The sequence below is a fragment of the Scomber scombrus genome, chromosome 3, assembly GCF_963691925.1.
Source record: "Scomber scombrus chromosome 3, fScoSco1.1, whole genome shotgun sequence".
NCBI classification, from domain to species: domain Eukaryota; kingdom Metazoa; phylum Chordata; class Actinopteri; order Scombriformes; family Scombridae; genus Scomber; species Scomber scombrus.
Window position 1 is genome coordinate 10,210,017 of NC_084972.1, and position 14,654 is coordinate 10,224,670.

The 14,654-nt window shown below is 44.4% G+C and overlaps 1 protein-coding gene across 3 annotated transcripts in view; it reads left to right on the top strand.

Annotated features, from left to right (window-relative positions):
* The window catches only part of ndrg3a (ndrg family member 3a), a 33,044-nt gene that overhangs the window by 12,538 nt on the left and 5,852 nt on the right, over positions 1-14,654 (top strand). For 2 of the 3 annotated variants that reach the window (XM_062416302.1, XM_062416301.1), the window contains exons 2-7: positions 1,240-1,323; positions 3,754-3,786; positions 13,402-13,507; positions 13,646-13,766; positions 14,064-14,126; positions 14,235-14,295. In XM_062416302.1, the coding sequence (XP_062272286.1) occupies positions 1,267-1,323; positions 3,754-3,786; positions 13,402-13,507; positions 13,646-13,766; positions 14,064-14,126; positions 14,235-14,295 (441 nt within the window). In that variant the 5' untranslated portion in view covers positions 1,240-1,266. Of the gene's footprint in view, positions 1-1,239; positions 1,324-3,753; positions 3,787-9,403; positions 9,471-13,401; positions 13,508-13,645; positions 13,767-14,063; positions 14,127-14,234; positions 14,296-14,654 lie in introns of those variants that run through there. The other variant, XM_062416303.1, reaches the window with a different exon arrangement.

Here is a 14,654-nt window from a genome sequence, read left to right on the forward strand (position 1 = left end):
GTCAGACCACTGTCAGGCAACCGGAGGATGAAACCGCTGGTAACACAGACATTGTGTGACATCATTGGGGCCGGTACCTCCCACTGTGAGTTCGCCGCTAGACTCGTCTCTAACCAGCTTTGAAGGTCATCTGATACCAGCCCAAGGTGGTTCCAGGGGAGTTTGCTCTGACTCAGGAAGCGATTCTTGCCGCTCCTCCATATTGGCTAGTTCTCTGCCCAATTGTGCCTACTATTACTTCCTACTCGTCTCTGTTAGCATCAAGTGCATCTGTACCAATAAGTGTGATTTTTGCTGTTTGAAGGAGGCAGGCTGCACTGGCTTTGTCTTCCAGTTGTAAGCATTGACCTAGAAGAGACAGAGGCTCCGTCTGCCATTATACGCAACATGAGCCACTCTCTCCAGAACACAGCCAGGTAATTCAATAGCACCTCCTGTACTCACCTTGTGCAAACAGGCAAGGCCAAAGAGGTACAATTTCAGGTAAGGCGGGGGAGGGAGGGGAGGGGGGACATTTTTGTGTGGGTGCTCTTGTTCAGCAATTATCTTCGGGGACACACGGCTGGCTTTCAAGGGGAAAACAAATGAGGTGTGTGTGTGTGTGTGTGTGTGTGTGTGTGTGTGTGTGTGTGTGTGTGTGTGTGTGTGTGTGTGTGTGTGTGTGTGTGTGTGTGTGTGTGTGTGTGTGTGTGTGTGTGTGTGTGTGTGTGTGTGTGTGTGTGTGTGTGTGTCCTGGAAATGTGACCTTTCCCTGGGAATTGATATTAAAAAAAAACACCCTCTATTCCCTCCCAGACCAGCTATTGTGTCATCATACTGTATGAGTATCACAATGAAATAGTATGGAGTGGAGGAGCGAGACATACAGTACAGTTCATTTTCAACACAATTTTTATGTTTTACAAACTTAAAAGACAAAATTAAGCCGCATGTTGGGAAAACATCGTTTTTTTTTTCTAGGCTGGATCCATACCAGGGACAAATAGGATGTTTTGGTCATGATGCTGCTTCATTATGGATCTTTCTATTTTTTCTGTCATTCTCTTTCAAATTTGCAATCTTCATGAAAGAGCAATACTTAATTGCTGTAATGCCCTTAAACACAATTCCAGGCGTTCTCTCTGTCAGTGCAGTGTAAGTGTTTTATGCTGTGCTCTCACTATGTACAATCTCGCTGTCCCAATTAATGATGCTCATTATAAGTGAGAATAATGTATTTTTTTCTCTCTTTTTTTTCAGTGTGGTTTACAGTGAGCAGACAGGAAGATGGACGAGCTGCAGGATGTACAGCTGACTGAGATCAAGCCCTTGTTGACCAATAAGGTGAGCTGTTGTGAGGATAAGACAATCCACTAAAGCGACAGGCACACGACCATGCACCCGAACACATCCGTACAACACACACACACACACACACACACACACACACACACACACACACACACACACACACACACACATAAGGCGAACAGACATATGGCACACTGTTAAACTAACTGAGCACCCTATATGGTACTTCCAGGCAAATGCATACACTTATACGCAAGGCATGCTCACTCTGCAGTCTTGTTCATCAAAGTGAATTATTCATATCTGCTCGACTGGAGAGGGAAAAGAAAAGAAGGGAGAGAGCAAGTCAATAGAAAAAAAGGAGTAGATGGAAGAGGGAGGCGAAGAGAAAAAGTAGAGAAAGAATGCAAAGAGAAAGAGATAAAAAGAAGGGGGAGTGTAAGAGACGCTGAGAGTTAGAGGAGACAGCCGAGAGAGAACGGAGAGAAATCAAAGGAGAAGCTGGAAGAAACTCATCTCCTTATTTCTGAGAGCTTGAAAGATTCTAGCGAGTGAGTGACGGCAAAAACAGTACAGATGAGAGGAGAAAATAAAACCTAATGGTAGATCAAAGCACTTCCTGTTCTCTTCTGGCCTCCCTTCTCTCTTCCTTGCTCAATCTCAACAGCTGATTGGAAAGAGGGTGTGTATGGGGAATCATGGGAGGGTTTTGTTTCTCCCCCCCCAGGCAGCTGTCACAGTCAGTCAGGAGGGTGGAGAGACTCAGAGGAGGAGCGAGTGGTGGTGATGTATCAGGTCTGAGGGGGGTTTGCTCACCTCAGTGATGAGCAGGGTTACCACTTTCCTAGTCAGGGTCCACACTGTAAAAGTAGATGTGTTGTGTGAGGTGACTGGGTGGGGGAAGAGCATCTGAATGAAGGAGACAGGCACTGACCTCTCACTCCACCTAGTGGCCAGCGTCATTTAAAAAAGTTTTTTAAAAAACAGGAGTGTTGAAATCAGAAGAGGAGATGATGACATGATAGCAGCGATGAAAGAGGATTCGCAGTGTCTGTGTGGTGAAAACTGATTTCCATACGGATTATACATTGATGATGCAGCAAGTTATGAGGGAGAGCCGAGTACTGTCTGCAGCTGTAAAGTAACCTTAACAACAGTAAAGAACAAGTTAACAGGTATAAGTTGCAGGCTGCAGTAAGGATTACAGATGTGTGATTATTATAGGCTTCAAAAACAAACATGCGTAAGAGAAGAAAACAGAAAAAAATATAATTAACTCTCTGGCTAGTGCAACAGTTGGTATAATACATAAAACAGACAAACACTTTTAAGTACTTGGAGGTAGTGACACATTTTGCATTAACACATCACTCTCTTTAATATACTGAGGCTGTCGACTTTGTGCTTTTGTAAATGGACGTTGGACTAAATCTGGGGCTAGTTTCTTCACGGAAATGTGGCTAATATGTTATGGTTCACTTATCCTGAAACCAACACAACATCCTGTCTCCACTCTGCTTCAGCACCACAGATCTGCATTATAGCAATTAAATCATGTTGACTTTGACTAGAAGTTTACCACCATTAAATCTGCTGTGCAGCTATTTCAGCATGAGGAAGGAAGGGAGAAAGTTTTATAGCCAACATCTGCTTCCAGACCCATATGCACCCTGCTGGTCTGACCTAACACTGACTCCCACCAGAACCTTCTCTGTTCTCTGCTGCCTCCCCTCCCTCTGCTCATCTGTTGCTTCCTGCTGTCCCAATAGAGACCAAACACCACCTGAGACAACACTCTCTGTGAAAATCCTAATTACTGTATGTTATTTTGCTGTTTATTGCATCAGAAACTAAGCAAAACACACTCCCGTCTCTAAAAGCATGAGGTTTTTGCATTCATAACCACTCATGAGCAGATAGACTAATGGATCTGTAAACATCTAGATAATGTGATAGCCACAGTAAGTCACACCCAGTCATGGCAGAAGATTCTCATCTCTAATATAGGGCCGCAACTAACAATTATTTGAATTATTGATTAATCTGTTTATTTTCTCAATCAATCAGATGTTTGGTCTGTAAAATGTCAGAAAATGGTGAAAAATGTCAATCACTATTTCTTAAAGCCTAAGATGATGTATTCAAATGTCTCAAATATTTGGCAACTTGATTGAGATGTATGGACTAATAATTGTTGCAGCTCTACAGTTGTTGCAGGGAGCAGTTCTCTACCTCAAACCCATCGCTAAAATTCAAGACCAGTTTTTGACAACCCCCTTTGTTGTATTGGTTGAATAAATCCAACACCTCATGTGGAACCTGCACTGTAGTGCCACACATCTATAATGAATGAATTTCCATCCAGAGGTTTAGATTTACTTTTAGAAATAAATCTATGAGCCTTTGGTGTATTTAACTCTGTTTTGTTTTTCTCTTTTTCTCTTTTTTTTTTTTTTTTTACAGAATGCACGCAACTTTCAAGACTTTGACTGCCAGGTGAGTGTTGCTCTCTGCTTCTATCTTAAGCATTGTTTTGTTGACTATGAGGTGGATGAGGTAATGCTTGTGTAAGTAGGTTGGGGCATTGGGACACGGCCCCATTCTCACTCATTTACTGTGGACCCTATTGTCTTCTTGCCCCACATCTGAACAGTGTTCCTCATCAGCAACATCACGTTTTACTGCACCCACATGCTGGTGTAATTTAGTTTTTTGTTTGTTTGCTTCTTTGTTTGTTTAGGTGGAAATATCAATGGGTGCCACCCACCATACTGGTCATTGTGTTTTTAACATGACAGTATTTGGATGTTTAGACAGTTTTTACTCAGCCTTCGCTCAAGTACAGGGACACTATCCACGTCATAGTCTAGTCTAAATAACACGGACGAGGGTTAACATGGGTTGAGTAGTCAAAGTAGCACAACTGGCCTTGGTTGTAGATACTTTAAGATGTTTTGCCTTTCATCCAAAAGAAAGCATCCTCCAAGTGGACTGTAGAAAGTAGTATACACATTACTGCTACGCATCCGTGGTGTCCACATCTAACTGTATCTGTGGCCTTAGAGTTTAGTGTGTTAGCTTTTTGGGACTCATTTCCAGTGACAAAGGCTTTGGGAGAGATTGCATAATCATCCTGACCAGTGGTCCGTGTAAACTTACACACTCTCAGCTGCAGACCAGATTCCTTTTACTACTAATACCCAATCTGAGCAATGTGAGACCAGCTGCTTCAAGACCCATGCACTGTTAGCAACAATGCATGGCTTTCAGGGAGGCCTGTTCGTCAGTTGGTTCGTCCTAAATACTCTTTTCCTGTTTGAAAGAAAGTCTAGCTCCACCTCTAGAAATGTCTAGAGACCTTTTAGACTATTGCCCTGTGTCTCATGGGGTAACAAGTCATTTTTTGTGCTAAGCTTTGTATTTTATGCCACAAATTAAGTAAAATAAGTATGTGTAGAGATGGTTGTTTTGTCTATGGTGTGATGAATAATGGTAATCTTTACAGTGTCCCTTCTTAGTAAATGTCAGATAGAAAAAGGTATAAGCACGGTCATTTCAGACATCTCTCTATGTGTTTCAGCAAATGTTTTCCACACTAAGAAAGTAGCTTTGAAGGAACTCTACTTGCCCAGTCATTATCTGTTTATGCGATAATGTAAGAATTATTATCATTCAAGAAAAAGGTTTATTGGGCTTCAGTGGGCAGTGCTCCAGATCTTTCTTTGATGATTTGATCGGATGGTGAATTGGATTGAAGGCCTCCGTGTTGTCACAGTTGGCTTTTTTCCAAAGGATGGGTTTCTTGCATGAGGACCAGTCTGTTCCCAGTGGAAGGCGCTCTGCGGTGTTTTACCACCATCGAGGCATGTAAAGGGTTAAACCTTTCATCCCACTCTCATTTTCTGCAGTCACGCCTGCTTCCAGCATCCCCACCAGAGCTATATATAGCCGCTGCAGGCAAGAGAGGAGAGTAGCCATAGCATGTTAGCTGAATGTTCTCCAGCATGTACTTCCATCTGCATTTTTCAACTGTACATTCACATTTTTATACAGCACTGTGCTCACTCAGCTGTTCTTATTGTCAGCGTGACATTTCATTTCAGCCGTCCTCCTGTGATTCAGCTCAGGTTGTACTTAACAAGAACAGGACTGGGATTTGACCTTATTTTCATGGCAGCCATTTTGACCTCACACAGCAGCCCTCAAGGAGTTATTCAGATGAATACTTAAACTGATGATTGTTTGAACTTTATTTGGACATCTTCCATATTAATGTTACTCCAACAAGGAAGAACAGTTTGCCTTCTTCAACAATTTGTCATGCCAAAGTTGGACAGACACAGGTGTAGATGACCAAATTAATAATTTTGGGGTTTAAGTTACTTCAGTTTTAGAGTCTCAGTGTTGTTCATGCTGGCTCATTGTCACACTGTTGCAGCATAGCAACCCAGCTCATTTAAAGAGCAACAAGCAGGTTGAATTTTCTTACTGAATTTATACTTCTGAGTTCATAGACATGACAGTTTAAACAAACGTGTATATTGTGTCTACATTGTGCTAGCAAACTATATGGTACCAGAAAATGCCAGTCAGGATTAGTAATCCATACAGATATTTCAACGTTGTTTCTAATTATTCTCAGTGTAAAATATAGGTAATTGTACATAATTATTGATATCTTAATCTTGTCCATTTTTGTGTACAAATATAGGACAAGCCTGTACCTATTCATTTGAATCAGACCGACTGTAGGCATGCAACTAATGATTATTTTCACTAATCATTAACATGTTTTCACTGTTTCCTAAAGCCGAGATTACAACCTAAAATGTCTTCTTTTTTGTTTGTCATAACCAAGAGTCTGCAACCCAGATATAATCAGTTTACTGTAACGGAGGACAAAAGAAAGCAGAAAATATTCCTATGTTAAATTAAAAAAAAAAAAACAGGAAGCAGAGAACCTAGTCAGTGATTGATTTTCAGTCAGTTGACTAATCATTTCAGCTCTTCAGGGTGGTAGTAGTAGTAGTAGTAGTAGTAGTACAAAGACTACAGGAGCCCACATGCAGTACAAGGCATTAGCAGCAGACTTCCCATGAATACAGTAAGTTGTGGGGGAGGGGTCCTTACCACTGCACCATCATGAGCTGGCAGACGTGACATTCCAGCAGCTGGAGGACGAATACAGCTGCTCTCCTTCCTGTGTTTCTCGCTACTAAAGCTCCCACCACAGGCCATCCAGAGGCACTGCAACTGCATGTCTGAGCTCTGTGTACCTGCATGGGTGTGTGTTAGAGAGAGAGAGAGGGAGGCGATGATGACGATGAGGATGATGATAATGATGGTGAGATGGGGTCAGAGAGGACAACGTAAGGGTGTGGTGCTGCAGTCGTATGTTCCATAAGACGTCCTGCTTTCGCCACTAAGATGGGAGTAGTGGAGGAAGGCATGAGTCAGCTTCAGTAAACCCGTGGGAGCTGCTGTGTTTTTTAAGTGCAAACTTGAGAACTTCACGGACATGGAAATGGCTGACTGTACACGCTAAAAATAGAAGTATTTGCTGTGGAGAACGAAAGGTTAAGATGTTATCCGCAAAGTCTCTGTATGAGATGTTTTAGTCTTGGATTTATATTTCCCCTATTGGTATATTATTTTGACAGTATTTTCCATATAGTCTATTAATCATCTGGTTAGAGGTCCCATTTCATTCATGTTAGATGTTATGACCACTTTTCTCTCCTCGACTCTCTACTATTACAACACAAAGACAAGAAGAGGTCGTCTACTTATTTATTCACACAAACGGTTGCCAAGTCATCCTTTGGCTTTTTAAATCGTCACTGCCTCACTGAGCTCAGCAGAGGGAGCCATAGGCCTGTTCCTGCGTGGCTGGAGGACTCCTTTGCCTTTGCGTGATGTCTTTTCAGTCCGCTGTGCTTTTCTTATTGTTTAAATGTCCTGAAGGTAAGCTTATTATAAACATGCAGTGTGCTGCACAGATGTAGCTGAGTGACCACCTTTCTTTTCTTTTTTTTTTAAAGAAAGGGATGAATTCAGCCATGTTGGGGGTGTTTTTAATAGAAAATGTTTTGTGCACGTTAAAAGCTTGTGCATTTTTAATACGCAGGAACATGACATCGCTGAATTATTAAATACAATAATATTAAATACAAGCCCTAAATTGTGGCAGAGATTTGGTGCAGGTTTCTACATGGACCTGAGCTATGCAGAAGCGTCTCTGCCTGTCTGCATGTGTCACTCCTCAGACTGCAGAGTCCTGCTGAGACACTCGATGACTCAGTGCGTTACACAGAAGAGACACTTGCTCTCTCAAGGAAACGCTGTACATGTGTCACACACACACACACACACACACACACACACACACACACACACACACACACACACACACACACACACACACACACACACACACACACATACACATATCATCCCCATGAGCTGATGAGCTGCTGATGACATGTAGACTTTAATGTGTCAGAAGTCTTTGAGCAAACTGATGTATACAATGACTGTAGACGGAACAAAAACTTACTGTAATGACATTTTTGCAAACCGTACACTGTGCCAAAAAAAGCCAAGTGCATATTTTCTTCCCCTTTTATGCTTTATTCTCATCCTTTTTTTAATAAGTGTTTATTTCTTCAAACGGACATACAATTACATGTGTGACAGCGGCACCCTCTGTGGGTTAGGTCAAGAAACATTTAGAGGAGAAACACCGGCAGTTTACATCCAAACATGCTGCTACGGCGACCAGCCAGTTAAAGGGCTCGTCCCACCCTCTCCACACCGTCTGCCCGCGCACCATTGGTCTGCGCGGCGCACCCTGTTCTGAAACAAAGGCGTGACACCCTGCACTGCCGGCAGTTGTGCAGATGACAGAGGAGAGTAGAAAAGCAGAGATCAATAAACTATGTGGATCAAATGACTCAGATGGAGGTTTAGGGAGAGAAACGGATCCTCTCATGTCAGGTTGTGAACGTTGGATAAAAATAGGCGTTGGCTCATTTTCTGGGAAGCCTGGAAGATGAGGTCTATCATTTAAATGTCAACACTGTAATAAATACTGCAGGAAGATTTACATGATAAAGTAGAGTTAGGAGTAGGCAACAAAGCTATTTTTGGTATGTATCATTCATACAGCTGCGTTTAATACTATTTCTGCTGTGTGACTCACTTTCGCTGTTGGAAGTTATTAAGCGGGTCTAAGTGGGGACGTTCGTGTTGAGATGTTTATTATTTAGATTCTGAGCTCGTTCAGATCCGTCTCCCCTCTGCAAGGTGAAGCAAAAGTGAATCAGGAGGCCGGTTGTTGTTAAATCTCAGTGATGACAAGCAGCCATTTTGCTGATGCAGAACACAGCCTGGGCTGAACTGTCAAAGTCAGCCTACTCCTCTCCTCTCCTCTCCTCTCCTCTCCTTTCCTCTCCTCTCTTCTCCTCTCCTCTCCTCTCTTCTCCTCTCCTCTCCTATCCACTTTATCAGTATGGTCATGTGACATAAGCAGCAGCCTCCCCATTTTCCTGGACTGCCTCTGCATCCTTTGCACCCCATCACCCCTCTCTCTTCCACCCACTCTACCCCCCCCCTTTTCCTCTAGCTCCGCCCTCTCCCCCTACCCACCTGACCCTCCGCAATCCAATTAGACGCACTGGTGGCTGTATGTACGGACGCGCTGTGACTACCAAGCACAGTCTGCAGTCTCACTCTCCTCCCCCTCTCGGTCTCTTTTCCTGCTCTCTTTCCCACCTCTTGTCTTCGTGTCTCTCTCTCTCTCTTTCTCTCTCTTTCTCTCTCTCTCTCATTTTTTCTGCATCTTATCCACCCCCCTTCTTCTGTTTTCATTCAGATTATTTACCCATCTCCTCCTCACTCTCTCTGCTCTGTCTTTCTCCTCCCTCTCTCTCTCTCTCTCTCTCTCTCTCTCTCTCTCTCTCTCTCTTCCTCGTCGCTGCCGCTCTAGCTGCCTCACCCTACATCCCTCCCTTTCTACCAACGCTCCCTCCCTCCCGCCTCCTCCTCCTCCTCCTTTTTGGAGATCTTCAAAGCTGCCCAGCACACACTCGCACATAGCAAAACACACTCCTCTCCTGCGTGGGAAAAACATGTCTGCTATTCTGGATCTGGACCAGATTGCATGCTCTGGGAATGGAGTGGTGAGTGACAAATGCATCTTGCCTGCCTTGACAGACCCCGGCTGGGTCTTGCAGCAGTGTGGAGGGGTGGGTGGTGGGGTTCTAGTTCAGATTAATGGGGGGGTTGATGTGTGGTTTCCCCCCCCAAAAGACAGGGTGACAGAAGCTGGTTCTGCGATGGGAGAAGCTGGTGGGGGGTCTTCTTTGCTCCTTGTCACCACCTTCGGCAGACGGCTGAGACTTTGGGGTTTTTCTTTCTGTGCAGCTGCTAGTACGGGTTGAACATTTGTTTCAGTGTGTGTGTGTGTGTGTGTGTGTGCGTGCGTGCATGCGTGTGTGTGTACAGGTCACACAGCGCCCATGTGTGCCAGTCAGTTCAGCCTGAACATGCTCAGGGAGCAGCGGTGCATTTTAATGTGATGATATGAAAGATGCATACGTGCAGCGTTCAAGTGGCTCTGAATCTGCAAAATGCCACAACCAGAGGAGGAGGAGGGTGATGATGTTTGTGCATGCCTGTCACTGAGCATGTGTGTGTGCGTCTGTGTGCGGAGTCATTGGTGTGTTTGCTCATGTTTTCCAGCGTGCATGCTCATGCATACTCTCTGTGTGTATCCATAACTGCAGGGATGCATGTACAGTTCATAGCTATGGATGGTGCATAGTGACAGCATTGTGCTCTTTTTATCTTAAGGAGGTGATAAAGATAAAAAGAGCACAATCCCTCACCCTCCCTCACCCTACTTCGTCCTGGGACCAAAATCCCCGAGCCCATACCCTCTCCTCCGTTTGCCCCCTCCGAGCAACCTCCTGAAGCCCCTTTCCTCAAAGCACAAACTACTCAGTATTCCTGTCTCACCTACAAATCTCCCAAACACCCACACACACACTCTTTGTCCAACAAGCAGCCCCCATGAATGTGTTAGAGGGGAAACACAGGGGTGCTGCCATTGCAGTGCTCTCCTGCTTTTTTCCTCCCCTCTAGCTGTCCAGGCTAGCAGCCCCGCCCCGTGTCTGTTTTCTTGTGATGCAGCCTTGTGTACATATATACCCATACGTGTGTGTGCGTGTGTGCGTGTGTGCATGTGTGCGCGCGTGTGTGTGTGTGTGTGTGTGTGTGTGTGTGTTAGTGAAAAGGAAACGATGAGAGGCAGCACTCTCAGATCAATACAGCTTCTAACTATAGAGGTAATGACTAGATAAAAGGCCCCGTCCTTCTCGTCTTCACTCTTTTCAACCATTTTCCTCCACAATTCTCCACCCTCGCCCGTGCCAGGACGCGACCGGAGAGGCATGATGAATTAAAGCGATGTGCCCCTTCTGTTTTAAGGCACACCCTTCTCTTAGTCATACAGGACTCCCTCCCCATGTCTCCTCTCTCTTTCCTCCTGTTTTCTGTCACTCTGTCCCTGCTTGCTTTCACGCTCTATTTCCTCTCATCCACTCCCAAACTCTACCTCTTTTTACATCTATTTCAGCTTCGTATTCTATTTCTATTTTCCCATCACCGTTCTCATGTCATTTCACTGGCCCGTGAACACTACACACACACACACGAGGGGGGGGGGGGGGGGGGGGGGGGGGGGGGGGTTTGTTTCTTGTAGCAAAGTCTAAATGGAGCGTCCTTGACTCTGTCCTTGTCTAAAAACGAAAAACTCTGCAGCAGCACGGCCCTGCAGAAATTCCTCTCCGTCTGTAACAGCAACCTGTTATAGACAGAAGCCCCCCACCCCACCCCCGCCACTGGGCAGAGGGTGCAGAGGCATTTTTGTAAAGGCCTCACATGAGAGCAGAGCTTCCCGTCAGCACAAGAGTTTCTTTTTAAGAGTTTATATTCGCATCGCAGGAAGCAAGGTTATATTCAGAAGCTGTGTTTGTGTGCGTCATTTAGCAGACGCTGAGAACTGGCTTTGTGTGTTTTCGTTCTGAACAGTTTTCATGTTTTTGGTGTGACGGGCTAATCTCTCTCTCTACCCACACACAATGGAAATATCACATTCTGTTGCTGTCAGATGAGTAGATTCCCGCTCTTGTGTCACTGTGTCCCTTTACAGATTGCAGAAGCAAATGACTGCATCCTCGTCCTTGAGAATTAACCTTCAGCAACCTCTGAAGAGATTGTGACACACATCCCTGTCAGACAAACGTCTACGGCGGGAATCCGGGAAGGAAAATGGCAGCTCGCACAGTCAGAGTCATACTCCTTCTGTATCTGTCAGCCATAACCTGTCTCTCTCGTCCGCCCGGGCTCACTCTCTTTATTATTGATGACCAGTGGGCCTTGAGACCAGGCGAGCTGTGGGCCCCGCCCGCCATTCTCCCTCTTTCTCTCCTTCGCTCTCTGTGCAACACGCACACACGCACGCGTACCTACGTCATACACACCCTTGGATGCAGCACCAAATCTTGCTGACCTTGGGAAGTGTGTCTGATTGTTTATGATGCTAGATGTAGCTGTTAATTCTGAGGGGAAACTTGCAGTCTGAAAACTTGCTTTGTCACTCGCGTACATTTGTATCACCTCCCGTCATGCCGCATCCGACACATTTCTGAATCCCATAAACGTCAATTATAGACGCTCCTTTTGTCCGTCCGTTGTGTCATCTTTTAGATTATTTCCCCCCCATTTAACTTTACACATTTTACAGTGTCCTCCCATCAAATTAAATGTCAGCTGAAAATAGCTTTAAGCTGTTTAATGCGTTATTGTTTTGTTGAACGACATAATAACACAGGGCTTTCTCAGGCTTGATAGAGAAAGATATTAAAAAGACGAATCTGGTGCGAGCTCTGTGAATTTTAACATTTTTTGTTTTTTTGTGTCTGCAACTACATCCCGCAAAGCAAACGACTCAGGCTCTTTTTTTTTTTTTTGCAGAGTCATACTTCTGAAAGCACTGCGAGTTTGAGACCCGTGGATAAAAAAGACTATTTTCCCTCGAATGAAAAACCTCCTTTCCCAGACAAGCCCATTCAATGCTTTGTCTGTCTGAGGGCACAGAGGGTGTGTGTGATGGAGACGAGAGGTGCATGCATACCAAGATAGCAACCGAAAATGTTGCGGTGCTCACTTGGTCTTTAATTTAAGATAGACATTTAGAGTCTTATATCTGATTTTTGTGAGTAAAATCATCCCATCAGTGTTCAAGCATTATTAGACTGAATCATTCTCACTCTACATGCTTTACATCTTCCTATCAATTCAGTATTATTTAAAAAGCTCAGTTTAGCTGAAATAGTTGGAGGCCTGTAGGGGGAATCACTTGTATAACGTCTTGTGTGGTGCACGGCTGAGATAATGTCGACGTAAAAAGAAAAAGGCCCACACAGTTTTATTAATATTCCACAATTTTCAGCAGGTGGCCGGAGTTTTATTAATCCCCTGAGAAAAAACAAAAGTATTGTCTGAGTAATAGAACTTCATTGTAGCCCAAACGCTTTAAAATGCATAAAAGAAACATTTTGTTGCATCTGATGACACATTTCTTTATTTAAACAAACATAGTCGGTGTGCTTTCTGAAACCACTGAAACTTTCGCTCGGTGTCAGGAGTGAAGTTCCTTGACAGGCAGACGTCACTGATGATTCTTTGTAACGTAGTTTCATGTTTACCGTTTTTCGCTGGTTTAATGAACTGAAAGAAATGAACCACACTGACATCACAGTTCATTATGAAACCGAGCATGTCGCCAAAATTACATCTTTTCAGTTTGTTTTTGGGGCTCTCTGGGGAGACAGCTGTATCAGACTTTAACATGATTGTTTCTGTTTAGTTATTTTAATGGCGTTAGTTGAGAAGAAGATACAATAACAGTAGGATTGACACTTTAAATGTTGACTAACACACACCTTGTCCCAATAAAGTGAAGACTTTTTTGCAAACCTTTATCTCTTTATCTTCATTGATTGATCAGCTCTGATCTGTTTGCTCCTCTATCCCCTTTGGCTGCAGGAGCATGACATTGAGACTCCCCATGGCGTTCTCCATGTGACCATGAGAGGCGTTCCCAAGGGCAACAGACCCGTCATCCTCACCTATCACGACATCGGCCTCAACCGTGAGTCATCAATACACAACATGATGGGGAAACTGCTCATTTTTCACCTCAACACCTAGGAGTCCCCCTCAGGTCCCGATAAAGTTAAAACTCTTGAACTCATAACGAACGTTTCGTCTGTTTGTACCTTTTTTCCAGACAAGTCGTGCTTCAACACCCTGTTCAACTATGAGGACATGCAGGAGATCACGCAGCACTTTGCCGTGGTTCACGTGGACGCGCCCGGCCAGCAGGAGGGTGCACCTCCCTTCCCCAGCGGGTGGGTGCCAAAACTGGCTTTTACATGTGCCTGATAAATGGGATTGCATTCATTTCAACGCTGGCGGAAGGAGCCGTCGTTAATTCATTTAGTTAGAAAATAAACCGAGCCGGTAGTTCATTTGCTAATGGAAAAGTTCAATCATTGTCCAATCGATTAGTCAAAATCCTGAAGCTGGACTGTTTGAGTATTTAAATTTATGATGAGCTCAATTTCTCTGATTACTTCCAACATAAAGAATTAACCCAAGCAGGTTTATATATTTGCACATGACTCAGATGTTTTATCTGTCTCCAGCTACCGCTACCCAACCATGGACGAGCTGGCTGAAATGCTGCCCTCTGTGATGACTCAGCTCAAGTGAGTGCCCCCTCCCTCTCCCCCCAACCCCTCGTTGATAGCCGATCAATGATAACATATATTGACCATTTATCTCCAGGCTCAAATTGACCACTGGTCTCTCTGCAGGGTCAACAGTGTGATTGGTATCGGTGTGGGAGCAGGAGCGTACATCCTCACCCGCTTTGCAGTGAGTTATTTCTCTATTCTTACCCCCCTACCCCTCCCCAACACACCCTGCCTTCCTTGTCCACCTCTCCGTCTCGTCTGTGATAATTTCAGGTTTTTAGGTTACACAGTTTGTTACAACGAATATTAAAGCCCTCTCATCAAGCCCACACAGGGCATCAGGTTTCTCCACAGTCTGCTGCATATGCTGCGGTACCCCCAGCTGATGAATCACCTTGGTGATTCTCTCTTTCTCTCTTTTCAGCAGCTTACGTCTTGTTTCCGTTCTCAAAGCAGCAGAGCTAAAATAAGCACAATCGGTGTACAACGGAGCAGAAAGAGCTAGAAGTGACGGAGAAGAGCGAGAGAGCACAGAGGGAT